This window comes from Drosophila navojoa, chromosome 5 (assembly GCF_054131105.1).
Source record: "Drosophila navojoa isolate 15081-1374.11 chromosome 5, UAZ_NAV_1.0, whole genome shotgun sequence".
Lineage (NCBI taxonomy): Eukaryota > Metazoa > Arthropoda > Insecta > Diptera > Drosophilidae > Drosophila > Drosophila navojoa.
The window spans coordinates 1,627,356-1,641,770 of record NC_142893.1 but is presented as its reverse complement, the minus strand read 5'-3'; the positions used below and the strand labels follow the sequence as shown (position 1 = coordinate 1,641,770).

Genomic DNA, 14,415 nt, shown 5'->3' with positions numbered 1-14,415 from the left:
AGAATTGCAATAAAAAGCTGACTTTATTTTGATTTTCTTTTGGCCAAATTTGGCTGCTTTGATTCGTCGCATAATTGGCAATTACCGTGGCCAACTGCTACGTGGGCCCACGGCTTCTCGTGGCCCATGGCTCTCTCGTTGCCCGCTGGGTGTACGACTATATATCGCATATAATTGCCAAATCATATTTGTGCCCAGTCACGCGAACCCTGCGGGTTGCCTATCCTGCCTTTTTTTTGTTGTCAGTTTTTAAATTCTTTTTGTTTTGCTTTAGGTTCGGGTGAGTCTAAAGTGGAATTCGTGACACGAGTGGGTGGATGACAGCACGATGAGATGAGAGCATATGAGGAAATATGTTGGAATCGTAGAAATATAGATATGAAGGGAAATTTGAAATTTTTGCTTAAGATAATTCATTTGAAGAATGATTATATTTATATGAAAAAAACTTACATTTATTTTGCACATTCTGGACTTTGGAATGCCTATCAATGGGAATTCGATTTAGCTTACGAGATTGGTCTTCACCTGAGCTCTCGCTTTGATAGAATGCTTTGTCTAGGTTTTGTCTGAGCTTTACATATATGGACTTTTTCTCTATGTTCCCTAGTTTCAATATATGAATTAAGTTTTAATATGGAAAAGCGCTTAGTGTTGAAAATACTATTGAAATTCGTATATATGTATTTTCACAATCGAAACAAGCGCAAGATTAGATCTCAAACCATCTCTTTGAAAATGTAGAGCTATGCTATTTCCGATTTTTAGCTAAGAATCCTCTTCTAAATATTTTGTAAATTTTGTTTTAAAGAAACATGCATATTTCTTTTTAAAGACTATATCAGATGACTATTGAGAGACTATTGAGTATATCAGATGAATTTCATTTTCTTCTTAAATGGAAATGGAATGTCATATATATACAAGTTTTTCAATATAAATAGTTTCGTATGCTTATCAGATTTTCTTTTGATAAGGGTATTCCAAAGGTACCTCTCACTTCCTAATTATCTGTCCATACGCTAAGTGGGATATCATAGATCTCTATCTCCCTCTATCCTTGTATCCCCATATTAATTTCTTATTAACTCCCCTTCTATTAATGTGTTGCTGTCTCTCTCTCTCTCTCTCTCTCTCTCCCTCGTTGTTGCTCACTTTTTATTTTTTTCTATCTCTCTCTCTCTCTCTCTCTCTCTCTCTCTCTCTCTCTCTCTCTCTCTCTCTCTCTCTCTCACATGTTCCGTTAAACAGTTCTCATTATTGCTGTCATGCTTAACATTTTCGTGTCACGCTCCCATCGCTAGCCCGTCTTTAATAGCTGCATAAACCGCTTGCATCTACGCCCAGATGGGCTGGCAGTGTCACATATGTATATTTCATTTTGGTTTTCCTTTCTTACGGCATCCTAATCTCTGACTGCATCCGTATAGCGTAGAGGGATGCGGGGGCAGCGGGGGCAGCGGCAGCAGCTGGCTTCAACTTCTTTTTTTTTATCTTATATTTTTATTTATTTTTCGGCTGGGCATGTCAGCCATTTATTGATTGCTTTAATAGGCGCAGCCGTTCACTTTGCTAAGCCTCTAGCCTTAGCCTTAGCCCAGGTGAATGTGCCACACACACACACGCATACACACACACACACACATAGAGTTTCCTGCACGCACATTTGCATTTTATTTAAATGCATTTGTATGCTAAAATTAGCGTCTAATTGGAGTTTACACGCTGCATTTTTTATGCGCAAATAAATTGCGGCAATCTAGAGTCTAGAGCTCAAACTGCCACGCCCCCTTTCGCGTCGCACACCCGCTGGCCCAACTAGTGGCTGCTTGCTGTAGTTTGCCATTTGCCGAATTTGTCAAAGAGCTCAACGAAAGCAAAAAAAAAAAATAAATAAAACGAGTCTCTCGTATTTTGTGATTACAGAAAAAAAAAAAATCGAAATGAAAAACTAAGCTAAAACTTAAACTAAAAGCCAAAATCAAAATCAACAAACAACAAGTGCGCGCACAGCCATTCACTACGCACACACACACACACACACACACACATATACACGCACTCTATCTCCATCTCCTTCACACTTGCACTGCTCGCTCGCCTTTGGCGGCCAACTTTGCGTATGCGTGATTTTATTTTTCGTTTCTTTTCTGCTCAATTTTATAATTGCACATTACACACACACACACACACACACACACACACTCACACACACATTTTTACGCACAGGTGTCACAGCTGCTGAAGTAGGCGTGTTTATTAGACGGCCTCAGAGCCAGCTTTAAAATGGCGTCCATATAAATAGCCAAAAGCTGCTTGAAATTTCGTCAAGTTACGCGTTCGCTGCTCTAAAGTAGTTTACAGTTAACCTAGCTGCAGCAGAGTCGTAGCTACAGAGAGTGTCAAGTGCTAAGGGGACCCACTGAGAGACGAAAGACTTGCTGTGGCCTTAGATCAGAGTGTTTGTAGTTTGAATATTATAGAATGTTAAGTGTTAAATGTTAAATATTTAGTTGAATGTTAAGAAATAGTTAAAGGTTTACTTTTTTTTCCTCCTCTCTCTATCTGGGTTAAGTTTACTTCGCTAAAGCCAAAAATCCCTTTTTCAGCTCCTGCCCAATTGCAGTTCTTATCTCCACAAAAATTTCTAATAGAAATACTATGCCTATGTCAGACAACATTTATTGTCCCACAGCTTACAAATGAAATCTTCTATATAACAAATAGATTTCTAAATCCTCAAAAGCTTATTCTACAGTCTAAGTAAATTCTATATATTATAATATCTTTATTGTCATTTTAAGCTTTTGAGCTTTTGATATTTTAACAGCATTCTTGTGACACGATATTCAAGAACTCATTCAAGAGTCTCTAGCCAGCATCTAAAAGGAGGATCTATTCAATATCGACTTCTAATATCCTCTTTTCTTTCCTAATCAACAATCAGCTCTACATCTTTCTTTCATTATAGATTACTGTATTATATAGATAAATTAGGTTTAGTATATTTTTTAGATTAAATATTTACTGTATTTTATAGATTAAATAAATACTCGCCTCTATATATGAGTTCTTAGATCATAAGTATTTGTTGTCTAGTAGGAAATCCAATCTCTTCTCTTTTGAATATTCTCCATATCACTATTCACCAATTATTGCAATGCCCAGCTAACTCTTTCACAACTATTCCAAATGAAGTTTTTGTCTGGGTCTTCAGCTGATCTTGTTTCGCAACAACTAATTGAGACTCTTTTATATTTTTACTGATACTATCTAGTTAGATTTGAGTACTTTTTAGCTTTTGACTGTTATTTCCATCGCTTTGAGACGCGGCTTTCTATGAAGTCGCTTCTCTGTTCTTTCAATATGCCAAATGCAACTCTCTTCTACGGCTTGTAGCTGATCTTTTTAAGCAATCTAGCCAGCCTCATCATATCTCGCATCTCCCATCTCTGGCCTGATCTAATCTAGCAACTGTAACATCTGGATTGGCTAACTGCATTGGCTTTATAGCTTTTGGTTTCGGGTTTTAGCAGTTCATGTCCGCTGCCAACGGCAAATGATGCCGCATCTTTGCTGCATTCTCCTTCTCCACTTCCTCCTCTGCTTTCCACCTGCCTTGCAATGTGTCGTCGACTTGGGATGCCTCTCATTCTGATGTTGCTGCTGCTGTTGCTGTTGTTGCTGTTGGTAAGGCTTGTTCAACATGTGCTTATGCCCGCCTCTGCCTCAGTGGCTCGGAGTCCAGTCTGTGCGCCTCTCCCGTATCGGATTACGTGCAATGACAAGTGGCTGGCTACCAGAGCGAAATTCGATATAGCATTTGCTGCTGGCGCTCTTGTAGAGCAGCTGCCCAGCTTTTCGCCAGCTAGGCGGCTGCCCACTTGCATTTGCTTGGCCATTTCTTTTGGTATTATTTTTGAGCTCTGCTTTTTCAATTAATTTCGCATTAGGCGCCGCCCAGCGCAACTCTTCCATATATTTTTTTTATTACACTTTGTATTTATTTTTTTTTGTTTCGTTTTAGACATTTTTGCCGGCTGTCACTCGCAGCTATGTAACGTCATCTTCAACATGACAGCCGGCTGCTAATCCACACCTACCCAGAAACTCCATCTCGAGTGCCTTCAAGGAGCTGCAGCAGCTGCCTCTACCATCTACCGTCTACCATCTAGCAGCTACCAGCTGCATTTGCTGTTTGCATTCGCTGCAGAAAAATTATTAACGCCATTAACGGCAATAGAAATATTTTTGTGTTGTGTGCCACAAGCAAAGCACGCAGATGCTGCCCCCTGGCCCCACCACGCCCCTCCCCATCAACGGGGGCTGTGAAAAACGGGTTGCACTTAGTCGAACTCGTAAATATGCTCGATTCAGGTGTGACTAGCATGGCGTTACCCTAACTACAAAGGTAGCTCAGACTCTGGCTGATCCCTTGATTATTCCTTCTTGGCCTGATCCTTTGGGTAGATATACGATCTTGTATGGCTTCAATATTTAATGGTCAATTCTTAAAAGCATATAGAAGACATGCATAATACCTTGACTTTTCAGTTTCAGAGATCTTAACTAAGGAATTAGCAATTTTTTATCTCTATCCTGGAGTAATCAGAAAAAGGAAATATTTCTTAGAATTGTTTACTTAAGAAGCATCTACGTAGCGAATTTGCAGTCTGTAGCGCGTATAGTTCTCGAGTTGTGGCGAAAAATAAACCAGAAATTGGAGATCTCTATATAGTATTAGGTGTTAAAGCGAATAAGTACATGATTTCATTGTCCTATCTGTTAAGTTCAACACATATAAAGTTCCTGCTACATGTCACATAGCTTGTATCACAGTCAATGTACCCTTCTTAGAGTATTACCAGGGTATGCTTAAAATTACAAGTCATGGTAACAAGCGGCAATTGCGATGCTGTGCTCCACAAATGTGACTAATGGCATTTTTTAATGCAGACGCTGCCAGACTGAGCAGAGGATGGGCAGAGGATGGCAAGGTAGGCTAGGCTAGGGTAGAGTAGGGGTGAGGGCATACTCATAGCAACTCCTCAGCTCAGCTCGATAAGTTTTAACGCCTAGACGCTGGCGCAGGCGCAGGCAGAGCCTCCAGCAGATTCGCCCATTTTAGCATCAGCTTCAAGAGCTCTACTTCTGTATATATGTGTGTGTGTGTGTGTGTGCATTTTCTGCAGCGTCATTAATTTTGCCATGAATTGACAAAAACATCATAAACTACTTGTTGAACAGAAAATCCACTTCGGGCGACAGCCGCTGCCCACGCGCCAACCGTCGCTGGCGACGACGCTAAACAGAGCTCTCTGTGTGTCTCCCAGATGGAGCATGGATGCTGTGGCGGATGCTGCGACTGCGACTGCGACTGTGGCTGTGGCCGTCGATGCGATTGCCGCCCGGCAGGCGCATGTTAAGTCAGCTCCTCCAGTCATCCCCCGCTCCCTGCTGCTCCTCACTCGCCTGCACTGGCCTCATAAATATGTCTAGCGGTTTAATTTCTTCGCTCTCTCTTTTTTTCTTAACGGCTCGCCTGACCTACAGGGCGTATACGTTGCGCAAATTGATGACCATCAACGGATCAGATTATAGTGTACCATATATACAGCTAGTTTTGCCAGCGTGTGCGTGTGTGTGTGTGTGAGTGTGTGGGGCTGTCAGCTCTTGTGCGCCTGGCCCATAAATTGCGAACTTTAGCTTCGTATCAATTACATGCAAACTTGTTCACAAATAATCAAAGCCAATTCGCGTTTAATGTGAGCTTCGCCTGACCAAAACTTATCTTGAAGAAGAAAAATCGTTTCAGATTTGGGTTAATTTATAAAAATTCAAGGAAAACTTTTATAATGGAAATAATTGTTAGACTAGGAAATAATTTATAGTTAGAATATAAAAAAATATTTATATGTAAGCAACAAATACTTTATAAATTGTGGAAGTAAATTGAATAACGAAAAACAAAAAAAAATTTTTAAAATAAATTAAAAAAAAATAAATAAAAATACAAAATAAATACAAAATAAATAAGACAATTTTTATACCTTGATATCCATTTTTCAATGGATTCGGGGCAAAAAAAAGAAACATAGTTTGTATTTATGTAAAATTCGTCTAAAACTTTTGAGGAATTTATCTACAATTTTTTTTAAATTTATTTATAATTCATTAAAAATTCATTTAAAATCAGTAGCTCCATATTCAAATTAGTTTCATGCTATACCGTTATATGCATATGTATATAAATTTATATGTATACAAATTTCATGAATCCATTCAAATCCATTTTCAAATAAAAAATGGCGTTTTTTTTACTGAAAATAAATTAATGCATATTTATTTTCACATAATGATAAACGCTAGATTTTATATATATATAAACATCATTTTCTTTTATTAAAATTGTTGATGGATAAATAATTAGTATATTTTCAATATAAATAAAATACTTAAAGATTTCCCATTAGTACACTTCAACTTAAGTAAAAGGTAAAAAAAACTATATACATATATATCTAGCCTTTGTTGAACATGTAGAAAATGTTATATATACATAAATGGAAAACCGCCTTTTGACTTCTATTCACTCTGTATTCCAAGTACGTGCAACGACGTACTTAACGTAAAGCTCTTCAATTTGAATATCTAGAGCGCTCAAGAGCCCACAGCTAAAGCCAAAACCTTTCACACCTGCTCCACTCAAGTCAAGAAACCTGCACTTTAGTCTAGCTTCTTGGTCTTTAAGTAGTTGACCCGAACGATCCATTAAATTGACCCGAGCTGCCAATTAAGTTAATGGTCGTGTAAGCGATTTAACAAACAGGCGACAGCAATTGGATGTCTAATGAATTGGCCAGGTAGTGAGGCGGAGGACGCAGAGGCAGAGAGGAGAGACTGAGATAGCGATTGAAGCAGTGACTGGAGCTGAGATTGGAGCAGGGAATGGAAGAGGGGCTCGGAGGCAGGCTGAAGGAGAGCTAAGAGCAATGAGCTAGAAACTAGGAGAGAGACTGGAGAAGAAGGAGACGAAGGAGAAGATAGAGGAGGAGGAGGAGGAGGAGTAGCACACATTAGGATAGAGACTAAGAGAGGTAAAGCTGGCAGAGACTGGTAGAAGCTGAGGAACAGACTGCAGCAGAAGCTATATCAGACTCTGGGACAGAGATTGGGGAATCGGCCAAAGGAGAGGCTATAAGAGGGACCAGGGTGGACTGCGATAGCAGCTCGTAGGGAGAGGAGAGGCAGGGATAGCGCTAGAGGCGATGCAGAAGGAGCGACCAGGATGGGAAGGACGGGAAAACGTTTGCTCTGATAGAGACTGGAGCTCACGCTGCAGGCTGATGCCGTAGGTGGGGGAAGGACCGAGGGAGGGAGGAATGTACTGAGGTTCGAGCAGAGGCAAATCCAACAAGCAACTTTCTACAGCCGCAGCAGCAACACGAGGAACAGCAGCTACAAAACGAGTAGCAAAGTTGCCTGCCAAAGGTAAATCGAAGCCAGAGATTAATAGCGATAAGCTATTGATTAGCCAGGCAGCCACTGCCATTAAACGGAGAGGGGCAGAGAGAAAGAATGAGAGAGGAGAGAGACAGAGAGAGACAGAGAGTAAAGCTAAATTGTAGACGATCCACTCTAGATGTTATCAGCGACAGGTGCTTCGGGGGCTGGAGGCTGGGCTAGGTGTTACATGCATGCGATCTAGAGATAATTCAAGCGAATCTTCATAGCCGGATGCCTAAAGATCGAGTGTGTGAGAGAGAGAGAGAGAGAGAGAGGGCGGGCAGAGGAGCCGGGGTAGCTAGAGCTGGATCGAAAATTAAGCGCACGCTGGCAATTTGCATAAAAGCAGTTTAATGTTTAAATGTTTTATTGAATCGACGCTCGATTACAAGCTCCACGAGGATAGTCGAAGGGGGCGAGGGGGAGAGGGGCTGTTGCTGCCGTTTCTAATTTGCATTGCAAATGCAGCAGTCGAGGATCGCAGTGTAGAGTTTCGGGCTATCTGCAGCGTTCCATCCATCGGCCAGCCACGCCGCGGCGTCTGCAATTTGACTAAACTATCTGACCGCATATGAGAGGCCCATTTGTAAGGCGAACGGGTTTTCCTTTTTATATTTTTAATTATAACTGCTGCACGGAAATGCGGCTCAAATAAATTAAAAGAAAAGCACAGTTAGCCGTTGAAGTGAGGCTGATGAAATACCCTGTGAAGATCGAATTGGAGATGCTCGACGGAGGATTTAATGAAGGCAGAAGCGCTTCTATCGCTTCTTAGAGAGTCATAGAGTCATTTAGGGTCATAGACTCTTGGAATCATAGATTGATAGAGGCATATATTCATAGGCTTATAGGTGGATGGAGCCATATACTATATAGCCTCGTAGACTTATAGACTTATAGACTCATAGACTCAGACTCATAGACTCATAGACTCATAGAATCATAGATAGATTTATAGACTCATAGACTCATAGATAGATTGACTCATAGACTCATAGACACATAGACTCATAGACTCATAGATAGATTTATAGACTTATAGACTCATAGACTCATAGATAGATTTATAGACTTATAGACTCATAGACTCATAGACTCATAGACTCATAGACTTATAGACTCATAGACTCACAGAGTCTAAGACTCGTAGACTCATAGATTCATAGACTCAATCGTATACGTAGACTCATAGACACGTAGACTCACACACTCAGGTGAATCTACCCTTTGTTAGTTTCTACAGGTAGAAAAAAAAAACTCTAGATCGATAGCTTATCAAGTTAGCGGCTAGTTACGTGACTAAAAGGATGCCTCCAAAAGCGTTGGCCAGCAGCATTCAAGCATCAAAGCTAGGCAGTCGGCACGTTGCACGTTGCACGTTGCACGTAGCACGTTGATCAGTTGTCAATCAAATGGGACGCAGATGCTTCACACTCGATCTAGCTGCAACTATCATCATTAGTCGACATACAGACACGTCGCTGGCCAGCTCCGACTGGATGGATCGATGGATGTGATGTCTGGCTGGCCTGGCCTGGCCTGGCTGGAGCTGCCCTAATTGCTGGACTGGCAGCTGCCGATCTGGCTGTGGCCAAGGCTTTATCCAACTGCGCGCCCGAACTGGTTGACTCGGCCATGCGGTGGGTCCACTCTCTCAAAAAATATCAGCATGGACAGACATTCACTTCTTTCCCATTCTTTTGACATGGCCCTGCTGTGCGTAGCTGAAAACTGATCGGATCTGTCTCTGTCGATTGTAAATATTTGCATTTTATTTGTATACCTACATATATGATTTTTATTTTATTTGTGTTGCCTATGACTGTGCAGGAAATCATAAATTGAAGTCAATAAAAATAAAGCGGTAAAAATATTTATAAAATAATAATAATAATAATAATAATAATAATAATAATAATAATAATAATAATAATAATAATAATAATAATAATAATAATAATAATAAGAATAATAATAATAATAATAATAATAATAATAATAATAATAATAATAATAACAAAATATAAAATATTCACAATATATTATTATTATTATTAATGAGTAAAATTAATTAATTTATATGTTGTTTTTTTTTTATATTGCCAATAAATGTATTAAAATATAAATTAATATTTATTTAGAAATATTTAAAGTGATATTTCGACTTTAATTTTAACTTTAACTTATAATATAAAAAAAATCATCATTGATAAAAATAATTAAAAATTTTCCTTATTAAATAGATATATGTACAATATATTTGTATAACAACTATAAATTAACTTGAGTATAAATTATAAGAAAAACATACACACATACATATATAGATCAATATCAGGCCATTATTTTCATAGCTAACGCATTATGGCCCGTTCACATTTGGCATTCGATTTTGCTATCGTACAAGAGAGCTACATGATCGCTACAATTAGCACAACATGCAACAAGTGAGGCAGCTGAGGCAGCGAGGCGAGGTGAGGCAGCGAGGCGAGGTGAAGGTGAGGAACTAGAGGCCCAGCTGTAAGAGTCCGCCATGGCAGATGCTCGCTCTGATAGCGGAGATTTACCAAAACGGGCAACTCTAACAAATGGGCTGGCAGTTAATGTACAACAACGTTTCGCCCAAAATTGGCGTGCAGCGTAAAAATGAGACAACGTGTCTCTACACAGCCAAGGAGCTGCTCTGCCCCCACACTCCTACTCGACTCGGACTTGGACTAGCATGCGAGATCCGACTACAACTCTCGCTCAATCTCACGCGACACGCTCATAATTCATAAACTTGGCCATCGCATGTGCTCAGCTGCAGCTGGAAGTTAATGCAGATGCAGATGCTAATGCACACACACACACATACATATATACATATGTGTATATCTGTATATATGTATCGACTCTAACTTCGCCATTGGCCATCAACACCCAGCTCCAAATGGGGCTCGTGTGTGGCCATTGACACACGAGGCGCTGCTGCACAGCTGGATGCGACGTCGTCCACCCAAAACGCAACTATTTAGCTATAGATATATATATGTATGTGTGTGTATGTGTATGCGTGTATGTATGCAGGTGCGCGGTGTGTGCGCAGGTGTGTATGTGTCGACAATTCCTGGGAATGGTAACTGCATAACTAGAGATGGCAGCGTGACAACTAAATTAAGCCTGATTGGAGCACAGAGGCTTGAATGATCTCGTTGGAGGATTCCCTTAACGGCGTTTGCCTTTAAAGATAACTTTCAAGTATTGGCAGTAGTTCCAAGAAAAGAGAGTCTATATATACAAGTTGATTGCATGTTGGTTTTATATCTGTTCACCCTCATTTGATCTATATGCATTAGGTCTCTCTCTTCTCATATGCTCTCTCTCTCTCTCTCTCTCACTGCTCACTCTCCCACTTTCCCTCTCTTACTTGCTCACACATTATCTCTGTACTCTATACTGTTCCCTCTCTATCACAGCACCTTGCTCTCTTACTCTTTCTCTCCCGCCCACTCTATCTTCTTCTATCTTTCTATCTCTCTATATAAATGTCTCTCACATCTCTCTATACATATTCTCTTTTGAATTTCCTTTCCTTACTCATTCTCATTCTGTATCTCACTCTCAATCTCTTTTTATATCCGTCCTAAGATTTTTTTCTCTAAATAATCTCTCGTCTCTCTCTCTCTGCCGTTTCCCCCGCCCATTAAATGAAACACTCATGCAATTGGTTCGTTGATGCAGTTAATTTATTGCTTTTCGTATTTAGATTTAGCTAAAGCTAAAGCACTAAAACATCGTCCGATTTACGTTTCGATTTACACTCTTACAGTTTTTTTTCTTCTCACACTTTACAACTTAAACGCTAGTAGCAGGGGGAGGGGGGCTGTTTGTAGTGTTAGCAGTTAGTACAATGAATTCTGTTTTAGGTTTTGATTTAGTTTTAGTTTCTGTTTCTCTCTTGTTACTTAAGTCTATAAGTATTACGAATAGATATTATCAATTAGATCCAAACTGGTCGCTGCTATGAGCGAATGTTGCCCAAAAGCGGCGTCCGCTCGGCCGCCTTTGAGGTAATCACGGTGTGGCCCGCCGCACCGGTGGGCGGCTGTGGCGGTGCCTGTGGGCGTGGCCCCCTAGAACTCGGACCGGGTCGCTCGTCAGCCTCCTCGATGCGCGATTGCCGGGCCAAGCGCTTCTGTTGGCTCAGCTCGTGCAAGTAGAGAGCACTAAGGCACATGTCCGCAACGGTGACGCCAATCGGATTCTTGGCCAGTCGTGGCTCCACGCCGTACAGGCTGTAGAGCAGGGTATCCGTTGGTCCCTCGATGCGTCCTTCAGCCTTGCTAAGACGCAGTCTCCGCATGCTGTCCCCGGGACCCATGCTCATGCTGCTCAACGGCTCGCCCAGATTTTGTTGCAGCATCTGGCGGAAGTCGGATGCAGCCGCTGCTCCACCTCCAACTCCAAGGCCAGTTGGAGGAGTGTTAAAGCTAGCACGGCCAGCGTTCATTGACTGCGAGAGCTGCAGCTGCTCGGGACTCACGTCGGCGGCCAGCACAGAGTTGGCTATGGAGGAGTACGCCTCGCCGATGTTGCCGAATGAGATCAGGCTGTGCATCAGCGGATTATCACGTGCCGCTGTCTGTGGCGACGTTTTCGCCTGGACCAGCTCATCGATGGCATGCTCTCGAATGCCCTTGATAAACTTGGAAGCCTCCTTTGGCATCTGCCATTCTGGATTGTTCAGAGTGAAGCGCACCAGCGACATTTCCGTCTTGCCGCCAGCTAAACTCTGCTGCTGCTGCTGCTGCTGATGCAGTGGATCATTGTTGAGACCAGGTAGATCCAGCAAATTGCTATTGTTGATCTGCCAATCGGGATTGCCATGCTTGCGCACGTCCATCTGGGCAAAGGAGCAGACGTTGCCAACGCCACGCACAGAAACTAAAAATGGAGAAGAATCTTTAGTTTATATATAGACTATAGAAAGGAAAGGTAAGCCAACTCACCTGTGAAGCTGCGGAAGAACTTAACAATCTCCATGGCCTTGGGCCGAAAGACAAAGATGAGCACAAATGGCGTCACGAATGGACTGAAGATCTCGCTGAGCAGATAGCCCGCCTTGAACTGGAAGAAGTTGCTGAACTCGTTCCGCACGTGGGCAGTGTGGGCCTGCTGCTTCCATTCGGTGGGCAAGTAGTGCACGTGGGCTAGGATGGCGGTCATCAGCTGCTCGGGGCACCAGATGAGGTTCTCATCGGGTATGAAGGTGCGGCACAGCACGCCGACAACGGTCAAGGCAGCGATAATGCTGAGCACATGCTCCACCTGGAAGACATGCTCGTCGTAGATGCCCAGGGCGAGTATCAGGATCAGCAGGCCTCCGCTTATGAAGAGGCCGTTACGGGCTATCACAGCAGCCAAAGGCGAGGAGAAGGAGCTCAAATAGCGATCGGCGTACTCGTAGGCGCGATTTAGGCGCGCATCCAGCTCATGGTCCAGCTCATTGAAGTGACGCAAGTAGAGACGTCCGTAGTTCGACCAGGTGCGCACACCTAAGGCACTCGGCTCCTTGCGTAAGATATTCGCATACGAGAAGCTGAAGTAGATCAGCTGCCAGAGGAATATGACGGGCGCCAGCAGTAGATTCACCAGTGCCACGCCCAGTATCAGCTTCGACAGCCTTTGGGCCAGTTCCGTTTGATTGCTGCGCACGGCGAACTCATCGCGCAGCTGCCAATTGTTCTGGAACGGAGAGCCAGGTCCGCGGAAGAGTATGAAATCGATGTTGAAGAGCATGCCGCGAGAGAGCGAGACGACCTCGCCAATCAATGGCAGCTGGAAGCGGACAGGCAGCAGCTGCTTGTTCATAAGAGCCACCAAATAGTTCTTGAAGCGCAGAATGCGATGATAAATGTCCAGCTCCGTTAGCAGCTCCTTGTCGATGCACATGTGCTGCTCGGCTTGCACCTTGCGCGTGCGCTGCTGCACGTCGTGCCAGGTGATGTTATCCAAATCGCTGTCCTCGATGCCCAGGGCAGTGTTGTAGAATCTCTTGATATCAGCATATTGGGTTATGTGATAGATCGTCTTGAGCAGCCGTATGCCCAGATATATGGCAGCCAGGAATATAGTCAGATAGGTGAAGAACCCAAATTTGGACACACATTCACCCGTCGATATAAATACGTCGCTCAGCATCGTTTTAGTTCGATTCGTCTGAGGATCAGGCAAACTATTGCCAAAGAGCACATCATACTTGATGCAGTGCGTCGAGAAGGTAAACAGCCAAATGACGAAACCGAGTTCCAGCACCTGGAACACCTCGTCCAGTACAATAACACGAAATCCATGCTTCTGTTGATAATTGTACATGCGGGAGAAAAAGGAATCGAGATCTTCGATGTGATTCCAGCGTTGCGATTCTTTGCCAGTTTCGGGAACGATATGTATCATAAATCCACTATTGTGTGGCATATCCTCGTGCTCGTGGTCGTGTTCCTGGTCTCCATCTTCTTCGTCATCCGCGTGTTCGCCTAAATGCGCAGCAGCTGTAAATGTTTTTGCGTCGTCCAAATTTGTTTTTATGTTCGCTGCTGTTGTTGTTGTTGTTTGAAATGGATTTGCGTGCTCCTCAGCCAAGGAGCGATAATTAATGTTTGGGCTAGCCATGACGCACACCTCACAGCGCCCAAGGTCAATTGTATATTTTCCTATGTATAGATGTATATATTTATATCACTGTGCTATCTATCTAGTATAGTTTAAATGAATAATTCGTCTTCTTTGTTGTTGAATTTGGCTACTGTTCGCATAATGCGTTGCGTATAAAAGTACTAATGAAATGCCCAAAACAGTTTTAATTGGTCACACTCGACATATAACAGCTGGTCACTCAATTTGCAGAACACCTGATGAGTTTTTGCA

The 14,415-nt window shown here is 42.3% G+C and overlaps 1 protein-coding gene across 1 annotated transcript; it reads right to left on the bottom strand.

The window, feature by feature from the left end:
• Window positions 1-11,212: 11,212 nt before the first annotated feature.
• Window positions 11,213-14,353, bottom strand: Atg9 (autophagy-related protein 9). The gene is made up of 2 exons (XM_018103898.3): window positions 12,498-14,353; window positions 11,213-12,432 (listed from the first exon to the last, which is right to left on the bottom strand). The coding sequence occupies exons 1-2, from the start codon at window positions 14,158-14,160 to the stop codon at window positions 11,510-11,512; spliced, it is 2,586 nt and encodes an 861-aa protein (XP_017959387.1). The 5' UTR covers window positions 14,161-14,353; the 3' UTR covers window positions 11,213-11,509.
• Between the last annotated feature and the right edge of the window lie 62 nt (window positions 14,354-14,415).

Excerpts from the sequence above, each read along its gene's own strand:
- Atg9 (XM_018103898.3), bottom strand. The coding sequence starts at position 14,160 with ATGGCTAGCCCAAACATTAATTATCGCTCCTTGGCTGAGGAGCACGCA. Across the intron at positions 12,433-12,497 it reads GTTCTTCCGCAGCTTCACAG|TTTCTGTGCGTGGCGTTGGC; the intron begins GTGAGTTGGCTT and ends CTCCATTTTTAG.